The following is a 23,990-nucleotide window of genomic DNA, read 5'->3' on the forward strand; positions in this document are numbered from 1 at the left end:
ATGTCCCATAAGTAAAATCATACTATACTTAAGCTCTTGAGATTTTTTTTCACTGAGCATAATTCTATTGAGGTCCATTCATGTTGTGTATATCAACTGTCCATTTTTTTAAGATGCTGAATAGTCTTCCATTGTTGATTGTACCAGATTTTGTTTAAGCATTCATTTACTGAAGGACATTAAATGGTTGCTTCACGTATTTTTTCCATTATGAATAAAGCTGTTAGAAACATTCACATACAGGTTTTTATATAAATGTAAAATTTAATTTCTTTGGGATAGATGTGTAAGAGTGCAACTGCTAAGTTATAAGAGCCTGCCAGACTATTTTCCAAAGGGACTTTACCATTTTTACACTCCTGTCAGCAATGTATGAGAGATCCAGTTTCTCCACATCCACACTAGCATTTGGTATTATCACTTTTCTATTTCAACTGCTCTAAGTTTGTAGAGATACATAATTGCAGCTTTGATTTACATTTTCCTTAGTGGCTAATGAATTTGACCATCCTTTTATGTTTCCAGTAGCCCTTTGACAAAAAGCACATGGAGGATAAAGTTTGGAAATTGTGTATATCTGAAAACATTTTAATTCATATATCTTCAAAAGTTCAATGGTTTATCTTGGCTATAAAATTCTAGATTAGAAAAACTTCTTCTGAATGTTTAAGGCTTCACTGTCTTCTCAATTCTAGCACTGATGTTGGAAAGTCCAAAGCCATTCTGGTTTCTAGTCCTTTATGTGTGACTCAATTTTTTTTCCTCTTGGAATCCTAAAGGATGTTTTGTTTGTACAAACTGCTCTGAAATTTATTTATGTGTCTATTTTCATCAGTTCTTCTATTTAAATATAAATTTTTAAATTATTTTCTCCCCTGTTTTTTCTCTTTTCTCTTTCTGTAACTGCTGTTGAATCTCCTGAATTAGCCATTTTATTATTATTGTTATTGTTATTATTACTATTATATTTTCTCTTCTATTTTCTGTTACCTTGCTCTTTTTTTCTACATTCTGGTTAATTTTCTCTACTTAACATCCCAACATGTCTACTCAGATTTTCTTTTTGGCTATCATTTTCATTTTCAAGAGATTTATTTGTTCTCTCTTTCCATATTATAGTGTTCTCATTTCATGGATGCAATATTTCTTCCTACACTTCTGAGTGTATTAGTGGATTTCTGGTCAAGTTTTCTTCTCTTATATAGTCCCTGATTTTTTCTTTTTATTTCTGTTTCTATATTTCGTGTTTCCTCACAATTCATATAATTTTTGGTTATCTGTTCATATAACAGAGGGAAATATGAGAAAGTTTTATTGGAAGGTTGGAGCATACAGTGTTTGCCATCTGTGAGCTTCTCTGTTAAATAAATTTACTATGTCATTGATTTAAGAAACCCTGCATTTCAGTATCCTTCATATCTTTCTAACTAAGGACTTTAATTTATTTTTAGGTTCTTATATATTCTATGTTTTTTACCTGTGTGAAGTTCTGGGCAATGATTTTATTTCCTCTTTAGTCCATGGTTAAAATAATCCCCTTCCCTCATATCTGATTACCCCTTCTGAAATATATCTGGGAGGGACACTGGGTTTTATTATCATTCATGGAATAAGATATTTCTAATTTAAAGAGCAAGAGAAATCTAGAGGATCTGCAAGCCCCTAAACAGATGACATCTGGTCATACTAGGTGACTGCTATTGGCTAGAATATGACTATGGATCTCTAAAAGGGGGGAGATTTTGCAACACAGAAAAAGATAAGAAATTTAAAAACAAAATTGAGCTTCAGCTGCAGGAAGAGAAGAGAAAGAGAAAGAGCACAGAGGGCCTTTCTTGGAACTTTCTACCAAGGAAATTAGGGAAGCTGTGACAAGGGGCAGCCTGATCCCATTAACTATGATGCTGAGAACACCAATCAGTTGGACCACTGTAACTTCCCTGGAATAACGAGCAAGTGAAGCTTGGTTTGGGAACATTGAGGAATACAGGGATATTATACATTATTCCATAAACCACTTTAGAGCTAGAATAATTCCCACAAAAAGAGTAGATTTTGGCAGACTGGAAAATAAAAAGAAACCTAAAGATATGGGACAAAAGAAAAGTAGCGCACAAACTTATTTTACCCATGTATCAATGGGCCTAGATGCTTTATTAGCAGGAGGGCTATGGAGTTCCACAGCCACCCTGAAATGCAGAAATGAGGTAAAATAACTTCTGGACCAACTCAGTATGACATTTCCAAAGTTCCTATAGCTAAGCTTACAAAAATACACTGAACATTCAGCTGATAAAGAACCAACCAAAATAAACTTTGGAAATAATGAAAACATAAAACGAAGCTTTTAGCCACTATGATTAAAATAGTAAGAATAATAAAAAATTCTGGGGCGCCTGGGTGGCAAAGCGGTTAAGCGCCTGCCTTCGGCTCAGGGCGTGATCCCGGCGTCCTGGGATCGAGCCCCACGTCAGGCTCCTCTGCTATGAGCCTGCTTCTCCCTCTCCCACTCCCCCTGCTTGTGTTCCCTCTCTCGCTGGCTGTCTCTATCTCTGTCAAATAAATAAATAAAATCTTTAAAAAAAATAAGAATAAAAAATGCTAATTGCTATTATTTTTGTAATTACAATTTATTTAGCATTAACTACATACCAAATACTTTATAATTCACTCACAATAGCCCTATAAGGTAACAATGACTATTCTCATTTTTAGATAAAAGATGTAAAACTTTAATAAATAGGTAAGTTAACATGAATATGTAAATTAATGTATCACTTAGCCAAGACCTCATACCTAGTAAATAAAAGGGTTTGGAATTAATTCTAAGCTCTTATGCTCGAAGGATTGAGTCTTTCAGAACTGCACCTCCAGAATTAGCTTGCAAGAATTAAAGCACAATAAAAACTTCAAGTAATCTTTCTATTATTTGTCTGATGGCTATTAAAACATTGTTCTAGTAATCATGCTTAGGGAAAAAGAGAAAGAGAAAGAGGAACTGGAAAAGGTTCAGAAAAAGCTAAAATATGAATAAATAAAGATGAAATGGTATTATAAAATATATTGGAATAGAGTTTGCTTAACTCAGAGAACAATAAGGGAAGATCACCATTAGGATTCTATGTTCATGAAAAATTGAATGCTGGAAGGTAAATTCAGAGAAAAACTGTAAGAGGGCTGGTCCTTTAGTATGTTCTAACCAGCAAGTGGCTAGAGGCTGTCACATCAGGATTTTTGATTTAGGAAGACCTGATCTTATTACAAAACACCAGAAAATGACATGGTAGAGTGTGTAAATGAATACAAATTCTTCTCCTCCCTTCATCCATGTCCTTGCACTATGACAGTACAGATCTTCCCATGAAGGTATGGAGTCTGCTTCCTTACCCTCGAATATGGATGGTCTCTGCAATATGCTTAGGTCAATGAGAGATTAGCATACATGATTCAGCAGAAGTTTAAAAAACATTTGTGAGTTAGAGAAGAGCCAAGAGCCTACCAACTGCCAGATATGTGACTGAGGCCATGCTAAATCATCTACCTTTGGCCACCTCACCAACTGACCACAGATGCAGAGAAAACCTGGCACACAAGAGCTGAGCTTGACCAGACTGGTAGAACCACCTACATGACCCACAGAATTCTTTGCAAAATCAAATGCTGGTTGTTTGAAGCCACTCAAAACTTTTGAGGTGGTTTGTTCACAACTAAAGCTAATAAAATCGGGTGGCAAAAACAAAAGTGACAGACTAAATAGATACTATGTCTATTCAAGAAGTGGATTATTAATTATTTCTGAGGGCCTGAGAGGTTTTGTCCCCTACCTCCTGAAGACAGAGAACTAGAATAAATATTCACAATGCTTATTTATTTGGGAACTAAAATGTCTTCACAGATCACCTAGCCCAGCCTGATCAATGTACATATGTGGAACGAAACTAAGAGAGGGGATGTGACTTGCCCAAGGTCACGGTGAGTTGCTAACTGAACTAGGACTACTGGCAGGTCCTCTGACCTCCAGTCCTGGGTATTTGACTCACTAACCTTGAGATCTCGACCAATCCTGAGATTCCATGACTCTGTGACTCTATGGTTCTATAATTCCAAGACAAAGCACAACAATGCCAGTGCTCCAGACAGCCTTGGTACAGAAGAAGAACATGGTCTAGACTTAAGTACCACCAAGAACATTTTTTTCATTTCAAAATATCAACTGTGCCATCATGGATTCAAACGCTGCACACAATCCTGTGTTTCTGCTATTTCCTCCAGAAATCACTATTCCTGACTTGCAGTCAACAGACCTCACAGCCACAACCTATGATACGAGCGGCCCTTTTCCAAAATTACTTGCTACAAAAATGAAAATCTTAGGGGTAAGTCAGATTTGCCCCAATGTATACTCAACTGAGGTGTGTTATGGACTGTTTGTGTTCCTCACAATTCATAGTTGAAACCATAATTCCAGTGTAATGGTGTTTGGAGGTGGGTCTTTTGGGGGGTAATTAGTTCATGATGGTAAAGCCCTCGTGAATGGGACTAGTGTCCTTATAAGAAGAGGTCAGAGAGGTAGTTAGCTCTCTTTCCACCATGTGAAGTTACAAAAGAGAAGCTGGTGGTCTGCAACTCAGAAGGGGTCTACACAAGAACCCAACCATGCTGGCACTCTGATCTCAAAATTTCAGTCTCCAGAATCATGAGAAATAAATTTCTATTGTTTATAAGCCACCCAGTCTATGAACCATGGGCTTAATTAGCCACCCCCAGTATGGTTTTATAGATTCTATAACTTTGCAATAGAAGCTGAATTAAGATAAGGGGTGGGGGGAGAAGAAGAGGGAAAGAAATATCTGGCAGCACAATGTTTCAAGGTAGGAGCTAATTCCAACTTTTATTTCCGTCCAATTCAGGAAGCATATGTCATATTTCTAAACCAATTATGTACAAGGTTCTATGGAGAGGAAGATATAAAATGAATAAGCCAAAATCTTTGGGCTCTTGAAGGCTGAGGTTAAAGTAAAAATCTCCAAATTGACCACCTAGGAGTTTTTTCCTAGTCAAGTTCAGAGAAAGAGAAAATCAAGTAGAAGTCAATTGTTTAGATTTTATATCCTGGGTTACTGAGTTCTACAGTTTTACATTTTCCCAATCAAGACTCAGAATTCAGTTTCACAATATGATATGGTATTTTTATATCTGGGGCTTTTGCAGAAAATCTCCTTAATACCGTAAATGCTCATCTCTCCACCCACCTATCCATTTCATGAATATTAATTAATTTTTGTTTACCAATCTTCCTTTCAGAAAATGTGATTCAGTATGTTTAAGGCTGTGATAGTGTCTATATCTTCTAAATTTTTGTCGTTTCAATCCCAAGCCTTCAAGAATGGAAAATAGAAAGAAACTGACTTTTTTTCCAGGAAAAAAAAAAAAAAAAGTAGAGAAAGATGGCCCTGACATGTAGATAAGGGCCATCAGTCTAAACTGCTTTAGCATCTATTCAAATATAATGGTACTGAAACTTCTGCTAAAGAGTTCAAATACTTTAATATGGATTGAACTATGTGCAAAAAACTATGTGAGACAATATGGGGGTTACAGAAATAAATACAACCTAGTTTCTCTCATTGAGGAGGATAAATACATGATTTAAAATCATAAAATAACAATATTAAATACCACATTTCAATGTAGCATCTAATAAGAGCCATAAATGGTTGGGGGTGAGGGGCAGGGGAACCCAGAGAGGGAACATTTACTTCTGTCTAAAAGCAATGGCACCACATTATGGCAAATTTGGCATTTAATCTATATGCTGAAGAAGTGACAAAATTTTAGTAAGTAGTAATGAAAGGAGAGGAGGAAAGCAGAATATTCTGGATAGAGAAAGCATTGTGAACAAAGAGCTCAGGGTAGCATAGTTTGGGAATGGCAAAAGAGAGCTGGGAGCAAGCAAGTTAGACTTGAAAGACTAAAGGGGATTAAAAGACAAAAAAGAAAAAGAAAAAAGAAAGAAAAATCAGGATGGATAAATACACTGCAGTACATCCATACAAGGGAATGTTACTCAGTGCTCAAAACAAATAAGCCATCGAACCATGAAGAGACACGGAGTAATCTAAAATATGCATTGCTAAGTGAAAGAAGCCAACCCGTAAAGACAACAAACTATGATTCCAACTATGTGACATTCTGGAAAAGCCAAAATATGGAGACAAAGAGATCAGTGGTTGCCAGGGTATGGAGTAGAGAGGGAGGGAGGAATAGGTGGAGGACAGAGGATATTTAGAGCAGGAAAACTATTCTGCACAATACTATAATGGTGGATACACGTCATTACACATTTGTCAAAACCCACAGAATGTACAACACCAAGAGTGAAGCCTAACACAAACTACGGACTCTGGTTGACAATGATGTGTCAGTGTTGGTTCAATTGTAACAGATATACCACAATGATATGGGATATTGATAGTGCAATAGGGGAGGGAAAGAGAAAATAGATGGGAATTTTGTACTTTTCACTCAATTTTGCTGTGAACCTAAAACTGCCTTTATAAATAAAGCCTAAGGACGCCTGGGTGGCTCAGTCAGTTAAGTATCTGTCTGCCTTCAGCTCAGGTCATGATCCCAGAGTCCTGGGATCCAGCCCCGCATCGGGCTCCCTGTTCAGCAGGGAGTCTGCTTCTCTCACTCCTGCTCCCCCTGCTTGTGCTCTCTTTCTCTTTGTAAAATAAATAAATAAAATCTTAAAAAATATATAAAAATAAAGCTTATTAATTTAAATAAAATGGTAAGTATGTATGGTACATTTTGTTATGGATATTTTACCAACTTTTTTTTAATGTGAAAAATAGTATTTTGGGGAGAAAAAGAAACAACCAGGAAGGTAATTTGGAGACCTAATTGCCAAGCATCCTATATCCATCCCTACTTAGACTTTACAATATTGACAAGTAGCTTCCAATCTGTGAAATCAACAAAGCACCTAAGGAGTTTCATAAAATGTGTATACCAAGTCCCCAGGCCTTGTTCCAGAACTACCGAACAGCAATTGGGGGTGGGGGGAGTTGTGCAGGGGGACTGAAATCTGTATTTTGTAAACACTTCTCTGAATTTGATGGCCACCAGATTTGGAACCTTTGTTTCAAACAAACTGAGAGGAGTAACCAGATTGGTTCTGTTTTGTGATCTTTCTTCAGCACTGACATAACACTGGAATAGAGGAAAAGGAAGCTGGTGCTGAAAAGCCACTTAGAAAACAATTTTAATAGTTTAGACGGATGGGTAGTGGCTATTCAGTTAAACTTACTCAAATTGACTTGGACTTGAGGAAAAGGCTATCCTTTGCAACTCACCTATTTAAAGGTCATAGTGGCCATGGGAGTGAATGAGAGGACTCAGAGAAGGCAGACGGAGAGTAAGAGGGCAGAGAACATAACACTCACACATGGTACACCCTCCATGCTTTACGTCATTCTCACCAATCTTCCCTAACAATCGTCAAACCATTGCTTTACCTTTTTCACTATTTGTTTAATTTTTTTAGGAATCTCCACACTGTTTTCCATAGTGATACATCCCCACTAACAGTGCACCCCATCCTCACCAGCATTTGCTATCATGTCTTTTTGATGATAGCCATTTTAACAGATGTGAGGTCCTATTGCTTCGTGGTTTTGATTTGCATTTCCCTGCTGCTTGGAGAGTTTGACATGGACCTCTCAGTCTAAACTGGAGATTCTATTCAGTAAGTATAGGATATAGGATATAGGGCCTGAAAGTCTGCATCTCTAACTCTCAGGTGATCCTAATGTTGCCAATCCACAGGCTACATTTTCCAGAGCACTGATTTAGATCATTTTACCTGTTACCAAATGTCAGATAAAGGGATCAAGAAAACACCTGGGAGCATCATAAAGGGGCTTCTACTATCCTTCCCCTATTTCTAAAAGAAGGTAATCACCAAATCCTTCTCACCAAAAGAAGATGGTGTATATTTTTGAAAAGGAAACCTACCATTTTGCTTTTTCCTTACCATGACTTTTTCCTCTATTTATAGGCTATGCAGATCCTGTTTGGAGTGATGAACTTTTCTTTTGGAGTTGTTTTCCTTTTCACCCTTGAAAATCCATACCCAAGGTACCCCTTTATATTTGTTTCAGGATATCCATTCTGGAGCTCCGTTTTGGTGAGTACAGTCAATTGAGTTCAATTTGAAGCCATGCTAACAGGGACACTAGGGAATTCTTAATTACAAAACGAGCTGCATTCAGTTGTAAGATATGCTTTGAAAAGATAAAATAAAAATCAACTTTGTTGAAATTATTAATTCATCAGAGTTACTGATGTTCCATCATTGGGTCCTGAAGCTCCTTTGGGAATATGTCCTTGGGTCTTGAAGTGATTTGTCCATTCATTCAAAATGAGTTACTATTATAAGCCGGATACACAGAGGAAGGCAATGAGGATCCAAAGGTTAATAATACATGGACTCTCACTATGAAAGACAGTATGAAGTTTCCTCAAAAAATTAAAACAACTGTATGATCCAGCAATTCCACTTCCGGGAATATATCCAAAGGAAATGAAAACCTTATGTCTGCGCCCTATATCTGCACCTCCATGTTCACAGCAGCATTTGTCATAAAAGTCAGGGCATGTTAACAACCTAAGTGTCCATCAAGAGATGAATGGATGATAAAGTGTATATATATATATACGTGTGTGTGTGTGTGTGTGTGTGTGTGTGTATGTAGCCATAAAAAAACAAGGAAATCCTGCCACTTGCAACAACATAGTTACCTTGAGGGCATTATGTTAAGTGAAATAAGTCAGACAGGGAAAGACAAATACTGTATGATCTCACTGATATTTAGAATTTTTAAAAATTCATAGAAAAAGAGCTCAGATTTAACGTTACCAGGGGCAGAGAGTGAGGAGAAAGGGGATGGAGGATGGTGGTCAAAAGGCACAATCTTCCAGTAATAAGATAAATAAGTACTAGGGATTCAATGTACAACAGGATGACTCAGTTAACACTGCTGCGTGATATCTATGAAATTTTTTAAGAGAGTCAATTTTAAGAGAGTCTCATCACAAAGAAAAACATTCTTTTTCTTTCTTTTTCCTTTTCTTGGGGGGGGTCATATCTATATGAAATAATTGATGGGAAGTAAAGTTATTATAATCATTTCACATATATACAAGGTAGATACATAAATCATTATGCATACGCCCTAAACTTATACAGTACTCTATGTCAATTACATCTCAATAAACCTGGGGGAAAATAAACAAACAAAAATAATAATACTTGAGCCCTTCCTTCAAAGGGCTCTCAGTTTAGCAAGACGAAAACATGTAAACAGGTCATTTCAAGGTAATGTGATAAATGATATCACACAGGTGTAGAAAGTGGTTGTGTAAGGAGAGATGAAAGGTCAGTTTACTCTTTAGAGAAGTTAAGAAACAGGAAGGCTTCTCAGATGTACCTTTGAGCTACACAGAGGCATTTACTTAATTACATTCAATAAACATCATTTTAGCACCAAGTTTAGTGCCAGAGAATGGATGGTGTGTGGGAATTCAGGGAAAAGGCAGTTCTTGGTCTCAAGGTCTCTCAAGGAGAGAATCAGATCATCACCATATTGTGTGATGAGTGGTGACAAACACAGGAATTGCCTCTACAGGAAAGGCTCCTACAAAAAGGAGGGGAAGATGTCCAGAGACACTCCAGCTTAGCTAAATTTTAAAGGATGGGTGGTTAATCAGGATGAGCGCATACACAGAGGAAGGGCGGGGGGAATGGTGGAGAGTGGGGAATGGTTGAGCATAAGGGGTAGGACTATCTTGCTGCATGCCAAGGGAGAACCATGAACAAAAGGCTCAAGGTATGGGAGAACACTTTCTATCCTGAGAACTGTAAGAGTGAGGGTGAAGAGATGAGGCTGAAGAAATACCAGGCAGTGGAATGGAAACTTAAAAATGCATCTGCTGTAGTCCGATTTGGAGTTTCTACCAGATAATGATGCTACCACATATGACTCACCTCCATGAAAATTCTTGGGATTTTTTTTTTCATTAGAATGCCCAGCATATTAGCTGGCAGAGCACTCTGGACTGCAAATGGGTAGCAAGGACGTTTCTTATAAGAGTGACAGAATCTGATTTTATTGCTTGTGAACCGATTTGACACCAGTGTGGCATGATATCGAAGCTCAGTCCACAATAGCTATAAGAGGAAGGTGGATGAGAAAACTAAAGCCCAGTAAAGCTTAAAAAAAAAAAAGAAAAATCTCATGTTCGAATAGACAGTTAAGGCTAAAGCTTATTCCTAGTTCAGTATTTTGTCCACTACTCACTTGTGGACAATCTTATCAGGCATCTCACCCTGCTCACTGCTCCAAGGATTGTGTGAACGAGGAAGGAAGGCATGTGTACAAAACACATAGAAGTCTATTCTCTGATAACTCTTCAACATCAGCTAAGCAAGCCCATCACTAAAATATTTATTCTTTTTAATAGTTCATTAATTCTGGAGCCTTCCTAGTTGCACTGGAAAGAAAGACCACGAAAACTCTGGTGAGTTACATTTTCCCCTTCACTAAAAATTAATAACTTTGAAATAATTAATTCTAGCCTTGAAAATGAATTTGGAAAATCATTAACCCACTATAATTTCACAAACTGTCAAGTACTGATACCAATCAACGGCATTGGTCTTTTGTCCATAGAATCATAAAACACTAGTGTCAGAAGAGTTTTCTAGGTTATCCGGTTTCTTATTTTACATATGAAAACACTGAGGCATAGAATGAAAGCCAAGTTGCTAAGCCAAATGGTAAAATGGGTCCCAGTACTCCAGGAACTCCTTCATTCATTCTTTCTGTCATGCCAGACACTTTGAAAGGCATTAGTTTGACTCCCATGATAGGCTCACTGTGAAGACAACCTAATTAAAAAATAAATAAATAAATAAAATAAACCTTATAAGCAGAAGTTCAAAATAAATAATACAGTGTTAATGAATGCAAAAGTTTAACTTACAGATAAATTATAAGGAGAATATTTTTACTTTTCTCAAAGAATCAAAAATATGAGATATCAATTAACAAGCCAGTAAATTATTTCCAACACAGAACTTCTCCTGCAGGTTTGAAGTTTTAGGAAGAAATAAGAATTGCAAAGAAATACAATGTTTAGTTAAACAGAGTCATAAAACTAAAATGTAAATAGGTCATGACTTCTACCAGAGCATCAAAGTGCAGTGCAATGTGGCCAAGCTTACGTACCTCTTTCGTTCAGTGTGCACCACTGCCCCCAACTAAATGGAAGTTAACTTAGGTACAGATTGTGGGGGATGGAAGGGTTATTAAAAGTTCACTGTATTCCCTCATTCTCTGGCTGAGAGCCTGAAGCCCGAAAGGATGAAGTGCCTCGCATATGATCACACAGCTGTATTGTGGCATTGCAATGCTGTGACTAGAACCCTCCCTCCAGTCTTCCCCACCATTGCTTTTTGTCTGTAGACTCAGTGTTACGGTCTTCATCTCTTTCAGGTGAAGCTGAGCCGAATAATGAATTCTCTTAGTGCCCTGGCAGCAACAGCTGGAACCATTCTCCTCACATTTGGTCTCGTTCTAGATCAACACTTCTTTTGTGGCTACGCTGAAACGATTAGTCAGTGTCAGGCTGTTGCCACCCTATTCATTGTAAGTATGCAGCATTTTTATGGCTAGGAGTAATGGGTGTAATCATAAAGATTTATTGGCATCCAATCAGCAAAATCCAAATAATGTTGTGGACACATGTATTTTCTTTTATTTACAAACATTTATAGAAATCATAATATCTGATAGGTTATACCAGGCATTGTGGAATAGAGAAATAAACACAATACAACTCCCACTTTCAAGAATTCATAGATGAGTAGAGAAGATAAAACATGTACACCAATGAGTATAATATAAAAGGTAGAGTGATACAGGAAGTAAAATGCAGGTATCACAGTATGATGGTAATTCTTAGTCCCAGATATGCTTTAGAGTCGTAAGTGGAATGTTTTTATGGTTTTGGTTTTGGCTTTAATATTTAGACTGGACTTCTGATAAAACATGGTATATACTGAAAACAGGCACTTATTTCTGCTCTTTCCAAAACACCACTAATATTAGTTCAAGGGAATGTAAAAGATGTAAATCTACATGGAGAGAAAAAAACAGCCAACAAGACCCATCAGAATTTGTCGAGAAAGCTGGAAAGTAATCAATCACCTACAGAAAAGGGAGTCCTCATAGAAGTAAAGTATCAAAGTTGCAGGAGCAGATATTCTTCCTCATCTTTCTCCTGTACTTAGAAGGAAAACATCTTGTCTTTCACCATTAAGCAGGATGTCGGCTAAGGTTTTTCAGATGGACTTGATCAGGCTGAAGAAGTTTTTTCTCCCCCTAGTTTGTTGAACATATTTACCATGTGTGTTGAACTTAGTGAAATGCTTTTTCTGTATCAACTGAGATGATCATGTGGTTTTTGTCCTTTATTCTATTGTTACGGTGCATTGCACTGATTGACTTTTCTATCTTAAATAAACCTCACATTCTGGGGATAAATCACACTCAGTCATGCTGTATAATTCTTTTTAAATGTTGTTGGATTCAATTTTCTAGTACTTTAAGATTTTTGCATCTTTATTTATAAGGGATATTGGACTATACTCTTCTTGTGGTGTCTTTGTTTTTTGTGTCTGGTTAATATTGGCATTATAGAATGAGTTGGAAAATATCGCTTCCTTTTATACTTTCTGGTAAATTTTGAGAAAAGCTATGTTGAATTTTCCATAAACATCTGGAAGACTTCACTGGTAAAGTCTCCTAGGTCTGAGCTTTTCTTTGTGGGAAGTTTTTTTAAGTTACCTGTTATCAGTTTATTTAGATTTCCTATTTCTTCTTGGATCAGTTTCAGGAGTTGTCCCTTATTGTCAGTATAAGTGAATGAAGGAACATGACAATACTGATTTTCAAGAAGGCTGTCTTGGTAGTGCTGTGTTAGTAGAGTTGTCTACCAATAATCTAGAACCTTGAATTAGCATAGAGGAGATAAAATAGCCAAGAGTATAAGCCCATCACCATCAATGGCACTGGTCATTTTGAGTGAGAGTAGTTTTGTTCCAGTCACCTTGAGTGGAAGCAATCTAATTCCTAATTCTGAGGGGCTTGGGCTACCTGTGTATTAGCTGTCCTATCTTTTAGACCACCTACTTTTGTAAAGTTTCTAGAGGACTACAGCTTAATGTCTGTAATAAGTGTGGTAGTGGTGATTTTAGTAAGATCTTATTCAACAAGGCTCAAGTGTACTCTTTCCCTGATGTTATTTCCAAAATAACCAATCACCTGCCTAAGGTCACAAAGAATGATTAATTAGATGTCTGGCAAGGAAAAGTAGTCCACGTCTGTTAGTGGAAAAAACTGACAAATTTATTATATAATCACAGTTATCAGAATGAAAGTCAAATCATTCAGTGAAATATAATACAGAAATAATTTTGGAGAATTTAGTCAATGATTACCAGGAAATAAGAAGATAATAGGGACAGTGAAGGCCTTGGAATATCCACCTCTGCTTGCTGACACAAGAAATCAGCAGCCTCCGACAGGTGGAAAATGTGAAGTCTCTCTCCTACAGCCAATTTCCTACATATAGACAAGACTGGAGAAGGTTCTTAAAAGATTTTAATGAGTAATCCAAGACAATAGGTCCTAGAAAGGATATTGGTCAAAGAGACACCTCACTTATTAGTCCTGGTGGCTGGCTAACAAGACATAACTCCTTTCCTAGGATTTATTCTTATAGATACACAAAAATATAGATAAGAGGCAGATAGACAAGATGGGTAATGTGGCAAAGCTTTGGCAGACTATCTTTTTCTTCACCCCCACCCCACTAAGGGAAAAGAAAACAAGAAGAGATGTGCAGGGATAATGAAAAAGTCCTGGGAAACCTGATTCCTAGGACAAATAAAATAAACCCTACCCAGTAAAAAGTGCTAGACTCACCTCATCAACATAGATGTGCAAACCCTGGACAGGGTTGCTCACAGGCAGTCAGTGGAATAGGCACTAAATGAGTCAAAGGACCAGAACGATAATCATGAGGGGTCTGACTAGACATCTCTGGGGCCTCTGTGACTGTCTAGCACCTTCAAAGACCACCAGGAAAATCAATGACGGTTAAAGGCTGAATTTATTAAATCTGCTAATCGAGGGGGAGCATAGCATCTCAGACATAATAGAGGAAAACAGAAAAGGGCATTTATAGGATTTCATCAGCTGGAAGAGTCATAAGGTAATTTTAGGGGAGAATAATAGTAGTCTGGAAAGGAAGTGGTTAGATTTGCAAACTTGAAGAGTTGCAGAGACAGTCAATGGTCTAATTCTTGGAAAACATGAATTCACATGGAATTACCATTAAAACATCTCTCTGTGGCCCTATTTTGAACATAAAGCTCTGAGACATCTTATGTTAAAACCTTGAACTTAGCTATTTGGTCTTGCATATCATGCTTTGGTACACTTCACCAATTTGCTGAGTCAAAGTACAATTAATTTTCAAATCATGGTTTCTTTTCATTATCAATTCTCAGTAATCTTAACTAAAACTAAGACAAAAACTAAAAACTATGAAAAGTACCAAAAGGAAAAAGTAGAAGGAACTGGACTGATACCTACCTTCTCAAAAGCAACAATAAAAGTCAAAAGACTGAACAATATCTCCAGTGTTCTGAAAAAAATAACTGCCAGCAAATAACCTATCATTCACTACCCATTATTGTGAGATATATCACACACAATGGAATATTACTCAGCCATAAAAAGAATGAAATCTTGTCATTTTCAATGACATGGATGAAGCTAGAGTGTACTATGCTAAGTGAAATAAGTCAGAGAAAGACAAATATACGATTTCACTCATATGTGGAATTTAAGAAACAAAACAAATGAACAAAGGGAGGAAGATAAAGAGAGAGTCAATCCAGGAAACAGACTCCTAACTATAGAGAGAAAACTGACAGTTGCTGGAGGGAGGTGAGTGGGAGATGGACTAGGTGGGTGATGGGGATTAAGGAGGGCACTTGTGATGAGCACTGGGTGTTATATGTAAGTGATGAATCACTGAATTCTACTACTGAAACCAATATTACACTATATGTTAACTAACTAGAATTTAAATAAAAACTTGAAACAGAAAAAAAGAAGAAAAAAAATCTTAGAAGAATGAAGTGAAATGAAAAATTTTTAGGGATACAAAAATTGAGCTTGTCTCCTGCAACCAGGATTAAAGGAATAAAGAATGAACTCTAAATAGAAAGAAAATGATAGCACAATGATATGCAAGAAGGAATGAAGAACAAAGAATGTGATAAATGTGTGGACAAATACAAATGAATACTGCCAGTGTAATGCAGTAATAATAATATATATTGAGATTAAAAAAGTATTTAAAATACCAATCAGCATTAACATATAAGTAGAGAAGGGAGCAAATGGTGTTTTTGTTATTGGTGTTTGCTAAGGACCTGAGTTTTCCTTGAGAAGAGGGTGAAAGTTTGAAGAACTTTTAGACTTTGATATGTTTTAATACTTAATGGTATCATCAAAAGTAAAAAACTAGAAGTAATAGGTATTAGTCTATTATACCCAACAACAAAGAATACACAGTTTTGTAACACATACTAACAAAAGATGACTATATATTGGTAAATACAACAATTTTGGATTAATACCAAAGGCTGAAGTCCTAGTGTATGTCCTATGCAATAAAACAATAAACAATGATAAAAATAATTTCAACCTGCATGGTTGGATACTAAGAAGTAGGCTTCAAAGTCATTATTGGATTAGGGAAGAAATCATAATATGAATCCAAAGATGTTCTGAGATGAAGCTCAAAAACTTGAGGGCAAAGGTAAAGCAATACTTTTAAGGCAATTCATAGCTTGGAAATGTGGATACTATAAAATATGAAACTTTGAAAAATAATGGCCCAAATATTAATCTCAGGGATTAAAGGAGAAAAAATTAGCCCAAAGAAAGAAGAACAAAGCAATTAATATATAATGACAAGAAATTAGTAAATTAGTAAAAAAAAAAAAAAAATCATGCACATATTAGAAAGGATCAAAATAGCCAATGAATGGTTTACTGAAAATACTAGTAAAATACACAAATCCTTTTTTTCTGTTATGACAGAATAATTTATATCAGAGCATCTCTCTAGTGAAAACCACCTTTTATTAAAAGCTTATTAAAATAACAAAAACCTTCCATTTGAACAAACATGAAAGAAACCGTGGCAGCCAGGATTTAAAGTGCAAGTATCCTGTGAGAGTTGTACACGTTGAATGAATAAACCCAAAATTCTCCATCGCTTTCCTCCACAAGTTATTTGCTGATACCTAAGATATGTAGGATGCAAAGCTCAGAAGCCAAGCTGATAGGAAGCTAAGAGGCTAAAAGGCCAAGAAGAGATTTCAGCAGTCATGCAGTACTGTGGACACACATTGTTCAGAGCCCACCAAGAGGGGTAGTGGAGTCTGGTAAACACCCCAAAATTTCACTTCTGAAGAAAGACTACACCCTAGAACTAAGCACAAAGGACACAGACCAGCCTCACAAAACTGAAATTCATCCTTGAATTATTGTGATCATGGTAACCTTCCCCTAATCTGTCTCATGGAAGAAAATTAACTCATCCCCAGAGGAAGATAACATAATTTAGAATTTCCACCATTTTTTGCATACTACATTTATTATTAAGTGTAAAACAAAACAAACAAAAAAAAAACTAGTCATACCAGAAGATAGGACTGAACATCTGAAAAACAAAAACAAAATTATCAGGGTGCCTGGGTGGCTCAGTCGGTTAAGTGTCTGCCTTTGGCTCAGGTCATGATCTCAGGGTCCTGGGATCGAGCTCCACATTGGGCTCTGTACTCAGCCGGGAGTCTGCTTCAGGATTCTCTCTTTCCTTCCCTCTCTGCCCCTTCCCCCACTCTCTCTCTCTCTCACTCTCTAAGATAGATAAATAAATCTTTAAAAAAAAATAATCAATGATAGAAACCACCCAAAGGTGACCCATATGGTAGGGTCATCAGATATAAACTTGGCAATAAACATGGCTGTTATGTCCAAGAGAGAAGAGAACAAGTCGGAGAATATTACAGGAGATGACACCTATTAGAAAGAAGTCATTGGAATTTAAAGAACTGAAAGCTATGGTAACTGAAACTAAGCACTCAGCAGATGGGGCGAACAGCATATTAGACACATCAGAAGCGCACAGGAAGAGAATCAGTGTAAAATATGAAGGCTAATGCCTGGAGAGAGGAAAATGATATAAAATATTAAAAAGAATAAACTTAGGGGACATATAGAGCAGAACAGAAAAATGTGCCTTATAAACAACTGAAGAACCACAAGAGAGAAAATGAAAATGTAGCACAGGACTAATGCTTACAGAGAGAATGGCTGATGATTTTGTAAAGGAATCAAAGAGAAGACATGTATTGCATGGTGCACTGGGTGTTATACCCAAGTAATGAATCATGGAACATTACATCAAAAACTAGGGGTGTACTGTATGGTGACTAACATAACATAATAAAAAAGATATAAATAGAAAAGAAAGAAGATTATCCTCATAATTCAATAAAGTGATAAAGGAGACTATCAAGAAAATGAGGAAAAAAAAGAGAAGACATGAACCACAAACAGGAAAATACGAGGAAAACTACATAAAGCACAAGGTACTCAAATTTCTGGGGGGAAAAAGTCTAAACAGCTAAACCTAAAACGAAGCTGGGGGTGGGGGTGGGGGTGGGCGTGAGTACACTACATTCAAAGAAACAAAGGTAAACTTTCAACTGACTTTTCATCTGGAGCTCTGACAGAGGCCAGAAAACAGTGGAATGATGTTTTAAACTGCCAAAATTCCAGAATTCTGTGTCCGGTGACAATGTTCTTCAAAAGTAAAGTTGAAGTAAAGATATCAGACTAACAAAAACTGAGAACAATTGGTATTGGCAAATTAGTCCTGAACACAGTAATTACTAGTAAGAATACTGAACCAGGAATCAAACCTCCCAAAAGAGAAAAGTCCAGAACCAGATGGCTTCACTGGTGAATTCAACTAGGAACTTAAAGAAGAATTAACACCAATCCTTAAACTCTTAAAAAAAAGAGAAAGAGAGAGAGACAGAGAAAAGAAGGATCCAAATTCAATTTTTAAGCCCAGGATTAACTACACCAAAACCAGACAACTACACTACAAGAAAAGAAAATTGCAAGCCAACATCCCCGATGAACACAGATGCAAAAATCCTCAACACATTGTTAGCAAACTGAATTCAATAGTATATTAAAAGTCTCATACACTATTATCAAGTGGTATTTATTCCAGATGCAAGGATAGTTCAACATACACAAATCAATAAATGTGATATACCACATTAACACAATGAAGGATGAAAATCAAATAACCATCTCAATAGACGTAGAAAAAGAATCTGACAAAATTCAATATGAAAAATTTTAAATTCTCAACACACTGAGATAAAGGAGCATACCTCAACATAATAAAGGCCATATATGACAAACCCATAGCTAATATGATACTAAACAGTGAAAAGCCAAAAGCTTTTCCTCTAAAATCAGGAACAAGACAAGGATGCCTAGTCTCATAATCTCTATTAAACATAGTACAAGAAGTCCTAGCCAGAACAACTGGCGGAAGAAAGAAAGAAAAGGGAAGGGAAGAGAAGAGAACAAAGAAAAAGCATCCAAATCAGAAAGGAAGAAGCAGAAATATCTCTGTTTTCAGAGGACATATTATACCTAAAAAGCCCTAAAGACTCCACCAAAAAACTAGTAGAACTAATAAATCCAATAAGATTGCAGGATATAAAAATCAATATACAAAAATCATTGCCTTTCTATATACTAATAAAGAGCTATGAGAAAGAAATTAAGAAAACAATCACATTTGCAATTGTACCAAAAAAGATAAAGTATCTGGAAATAGATTTAATCAAGGAGGTGAAAGATCTGTACACTGAAAACTTTAAGATATTGATGAAAGAATTGAAGACACAAATAAATGGGAAGATATCCCCTGTTCACGATTGGAAGGATTAATAGTGTTAAAATGTCCATATTGCCCAAAGCAATATACAGATTTAATGCAATCCCCATCAAAATGCCAAGGACATTTCTCTCAGAAATAGAAAATAGTCCTAAAATTTTATGGAACCATAAAAGACCCCAAATAGCACCAGCAATCTTGAGAAAGAAAGAAAAACAAAGCTGAAGCCATCACATTTCCTGATTTTCAAACTACACTACAAAGCTATGGTTATCAAAATAGCGTGGTATTAGTATACAAATAGACACACAGATCAGTGGAACGAGTAGAGAGTCCAGAAATAAGCCCATGCATATATGGTCAATTAATTTACAACAAAGGAGCCAAGAATATATGACAGGGAAAGGACAGTCTCTTCAATAAATGGTATTAGGAAAATTAAACAGCCACATACAAAGAAATGAAACTAGACTACCATCTTACACCATACAAAAAATCAATTCAAAATAGATTAAAGACTTGAATGTAAGACTAAAACCATAAAACTCCCAGAAGAAAACATAGGTAGCAAACTATTTGATATCTGTCCTGGCAATGATTTCTTGGATTTGACACCCAAAGCAAAAGCAAAATAAACAAGTGGGGCTACATCAAACTTGAAAAAGCTTCTGCACAACAAAGGAAATCAATTAAAATGAAAATGAAGCCTATGGAATAGGAAAAAATTTTACAAATCACATATCTAATAAGCAAAATATATAAAAAATTTGTACAACTCAATAGCCAAAAAAAAAAAAAAAAACCCAATTAAAAAATGGGGAGAGGATCTGAATAGACATTTTTCTAAAGAAGACGTAACAGATGGCTAACAGGTACATGGAAAGATGCTCAGTATCATGAGTCATCAAGAAAATGCAAATCACAACCACAATGAAATACCACCTCACATCTGTTAGAAGGTTATTATGAATAACAAGTGTTGGTGAGGTGGTGGAGGAAAGGGAACCCTTGTGCACTAGTGGTGGGAATGAAAATTGGTGCAGCCACTATGGAAACCAATATGGAGGGTCCTCAAAAAATTAAAAAGAAAACTACTATATAATCCAGCAATTCCACTTCTATTTATCAGAAAGAAAAGAAAACACTAACTCAAAAAGATATGAACTTCTTCATATTCATTGCAGCATTATTTACAATAGCCAAAACATGGAAACATCAATGGATGTATATGTGGTACATTTACAATGGAATATTATTCAGCAACAAGAAAGAAGGAAATCCTACCATTTGCAACAATGTGAATGGACTTTGAAGATACTATGCTAAATTAGATCTCCATCTGACTAGATGTAGGAAAACAAATACTGTACAATATAACTTACATGTGGAATCTTAAAAAGCCACATTTATAAAAACAGAGTGGAATGGTTGTTACCAGGGGCTGTGGGGTGGAGAATTTGGACAGATGTTTGTCAAAGAGTACAAACTTCCAATTAGAAGATGAAAAAGTTCTGGAGATAAAATGCACAGCATTGTACTTATTGTTAACAATATTGTATTATATACTTCAATGTCGCAAAGAGATTAGATCTTAAATTGTTCCCATTACAAAAAGTGAAATGATGATTATGTGACATGAGAGAAGTGTTAGTTAATGCCACAATGGTAATCACATTGCAACATATAAATGCTTCAGATCAACACACTGAATGCAAACTTACACAATGTTATATGTCAATTATATCTCCATTAAAAAAAAAGGGAAAGGCAAGGAACAGAATGGGAGATAATCTCCTCAATGCATATATCTGACTGGAGACCCATATCCAGAATATATTAAGCACTTCCAAATATCAATAATAAAAAGACCAAAAAAATGAGTAGGACTTGAACAAGCACTTCACAATAAAAGATATGCCAACAGTCAGTAAGCATGTACAAATGTGCTCAACATTATTAGTTACCAGAGAAATGCAAATTCAAAATCACAATGTTCATATGCACACCAGTATGACTTTAATGAAAAGGACTGGCAAAACCAAATGATGGCAGGAATGTGAAGCAAATGGAATTCTTATATATTTTTGGTGGGAATGTAAAATGGCTCAACCACATTGGAAAACTATTTGGTAGTTTCTATTAAAATTAACCAGGCGTATTTTACGTGTCAGCAATATATACAAGACTGTTTACATAAAACCTATTCATAACTTAAAAACTAGAAACAATTCAAATGCCTATCAACAACAGAGTGGCTAGAGAAACTGATTATTCAAACAACAGAATACTACTTAGCAACAAGAAAGAAACAGACTACTGATACATGCAACAGCATGCATGAATCTCAGTCCATTATACTGAACAAACAAATTCACATACAAAAACGAACAGGCAAAGTTATTAAATGGTGTTAGAGATCAGAATAGTGGTTGCCTCTAGATGGAGTCGGGGGACTGACTGGGAAGGGTCACAAGTGAACTTACTGGGGTGATGGGAGTGTATAATATATGTTGATTTGGAATCAAAAAAGGGTAAAATATATATTTACATATTAAAATCTGGTATGGTAAAAGAAGTGGAAAATATTTTTAAAGCAGATAACAGCAGTTTCAATGTTTTTACATACAAAAAGTCAAGAACACAATGTAAAAAAATGGACAAGATTATGAGGAAGGAATTTATAAAAATGCAAATGTGGTGGCCAAATATATTCACAGCGATGCTCGAATTCACTCGTAGCCAGGGAAATGCCAATTAAATTAATAGTGGACTAAAATACATCCACTAGATTGGCAAAAATTAAAGTTATAAAAATTATCACAGGTAGGAAAATGGCAAAAAGGATGTTCCTGAGTATCCGTGGCAGATATCTGAAATGTTACTACCATTTTGGAAAGCAAGGAGGCATTTATTTCAATGAAAGATACCACGGTAGCTCTCTCCATGGCAATTAGACACCTACATATAAGGGCACGTGTACAAGAACGCTTATTGAAGCATTGTATTCAGAGCTTTAAGAGTGAACAAACACAAGAGAAGAGGAGGAAAAGGAAATAAATGATTTCCACTGTCACTACAGAATAAATGAATTACGGCAACTATACCATGAGATATTATCATGTGGCCATTAAAAACCATGTGACTCTAAAATAAACAATATTTAGACCTATGCTTAAAACATGTAGATAGATACAGCTGCAGAACAGAATGTTAACCACATCGACCTTCACAAACTTTCACTGGCAAAACACTTGTGTGTCCAGCCTCTGGGCTCCTCACAAGGTGTGTATCCCGTTCATGCTCTCTGTTGCCAAGCTACAAAGCGTTTGAAAATGGTCTCTAGGGCTGATACAATGAACAGGAGATGGTACTATTTGCCAATGCTTTCTTTTTCTACATGTTCCTCTTTTGTCTGTGCCCTTAGGGTTTTTCCCCTTTTTCTTTCCTTTTCTATTTGCTTCTATTTTTTTTCCTATTTCTTAACCTTTCTTTCTCCTTCAACACACCATGTTTTGACTTTATTTCTTTGTATTGTATATACTTATGAAATGGAGCATATCCGGCATATGATATAGAAAGTGGATTGTTTTGTATGACTTTCTCTGAGAAAATACTGTGCTGTCCCTTGCCGTGCTGTGCTTTCCTGTGCTGAAACAGCTGTACGCTCTCATGATCCTCCACTATTTTACTTCCTGAGCATCAGACACACTTGAGACATGTGGGACAGTTTTTCTTAACTGGGCATTGCTACCTCATTGGTATCAGAAAAACCATTATTGTGCTAATACCATGATTCTTTTTTTTTCTTCTGTTACAGGGAATTTTGATTATGTTGATGGCCTTCAGCATTATTGAATTATTCATCTCTCTGTCTTTCTCAGTTTTGAGGAAACCCTTTTATTGTTGTGACTAATGGTGCTGAATATCACCGTGGGAATAAAGATGTGTTATAATATCATCAAGAGGTGAATTATGTTTGTGAGAAAAAGGCAGAAGGAACACAGGATCTTAAGGCTGGCAACTGTCGGAAGTAAAGGGGAGTGACTTAAGGGAGTGGGGACTGGGAACATTTTGGCTAATAAAACACATCCTGCATCTTTGCAATGCCATCTCTTCCTCTCCCCAAATCACATGATCATCTTGATGCCACCTCCTCTGTTAGTCATGCATTCACTGAACCGAAGGACAGCAATGTAGTGTTGAAACTGTACAAAGAAATGACCCAAAGCCCACGGTGTGGAGTGACCAGGTCTACGACATCTCCTGGTCATTTCTCCAAAAGGCTACCTCGTGGCTCCTTCTCCATGGTTGTGTGGAAAAAATGAGTTGGTTGGAAGAATGGCTTGGCCCACAGAGTTTGCATTGATACTGCAAGATCATCAATGTTAGCCGCTCATAACAATTAGAATAGTAACAAGGAGGGCATAGATTGGTGAAAGCTACTATAACGTTCCAGACACTGTGCCCAGGTTTTTTGTGTATTACTCATTTAACCTCACAAAAAGTCTAAGAGGCAAATTTTATTATTATACACAGTTCATGGACAAGGAAGCTGAAGCCTAAAGAAGGTAAGCAAAGTGCGCCAGGTGCCAAAGCCTGCAATGGCAGAGCCATATCAACAGGCAGTCTGGCTGCAGAGCCCGGGGGCTCAATCCCTGCACCAACATACCAACGCCTCTTAGACTCTTGGTCTCAGAACCCCTTTACACTCTGAAAAAAATTCTGAAGACTCATTACACATTAACACAAATAACCTTTTATTAACATAACTGTTATTTTCCAAAATAGAAAAAAAATGAGTGTGAAGAGTGGCATTGATAGTTTTACAGATCTCCTTTTTCAGCTTACTTAAC

General features: G+C 36.4%; 1 protein-coding gene across 1 annotated transcript; it reads left to right on the plus strand.

Annotated features, from left to right (window-relative positions):
* The first annotated feature begins 4,195 nt into the window (after positions 1–4,195).
* MS4A5 (membrane spanning 4-domains A5) lies at positions 4,196–23,050 on the plus strand. Its single transcript, XM_008707543.2, has 5 exons — positions 4,196–4,376; positions 8,063–8,191; positions 10,528–10,584; positions 11,562–11,714; positions 22,955–23,050. The coding sequence occupies exons 1-5, from the start codon at positions 4,224–4,226 to the stop codon at positions 23,048–23,050; spliced, it is 588 nt and encodes a 195-aa protein (XP_008705765.1). The 5' UTR covers positions 4,196–4,223.
* Positions 23,051–23,990: the final 940 nt, after the last annotated feature.

Source organism: Ursus maritimus, unplaced genomic scaffold (assembly GCF_017311325.1).
Source record: "Ursus maritimus isolate PB19 unplaced genomic scaffold, ASM1731132v1 scaffold_23, whole genome shotgun sequence".
NCBI classification, from domain to species: domain Eukaryota; kingdom Metazoa; phylum Chordata; class Mammalia; order Carnivora; family Ursidae; genus Ursus; species Ursus maritimus.

Bases quoted from the DNA above. Each gene is read 5' to 3' on its own strand.
- MS4A5 (XM_008707543.2), top strand. From the start codon at position 4,224: ATGGATTCAAACGCTGCACACAATCCTGTGTTTCTGCTATTTCCTCCA. The intron at 10,585-11,561 runs GTGAGTTACATT...CATCTCTTTCAG, and splicing joins GAAAGACCACGAAAACTCTG to GTGAAGCTGAGCCGAATAAT. The intron at 11,715-22,954 runs GTAAGTATGCAG...CTTCTGTTACAG, and splicing joins CTGTTGCCACCCTATTCATT to GGAATTTTGATTATGTTGAT.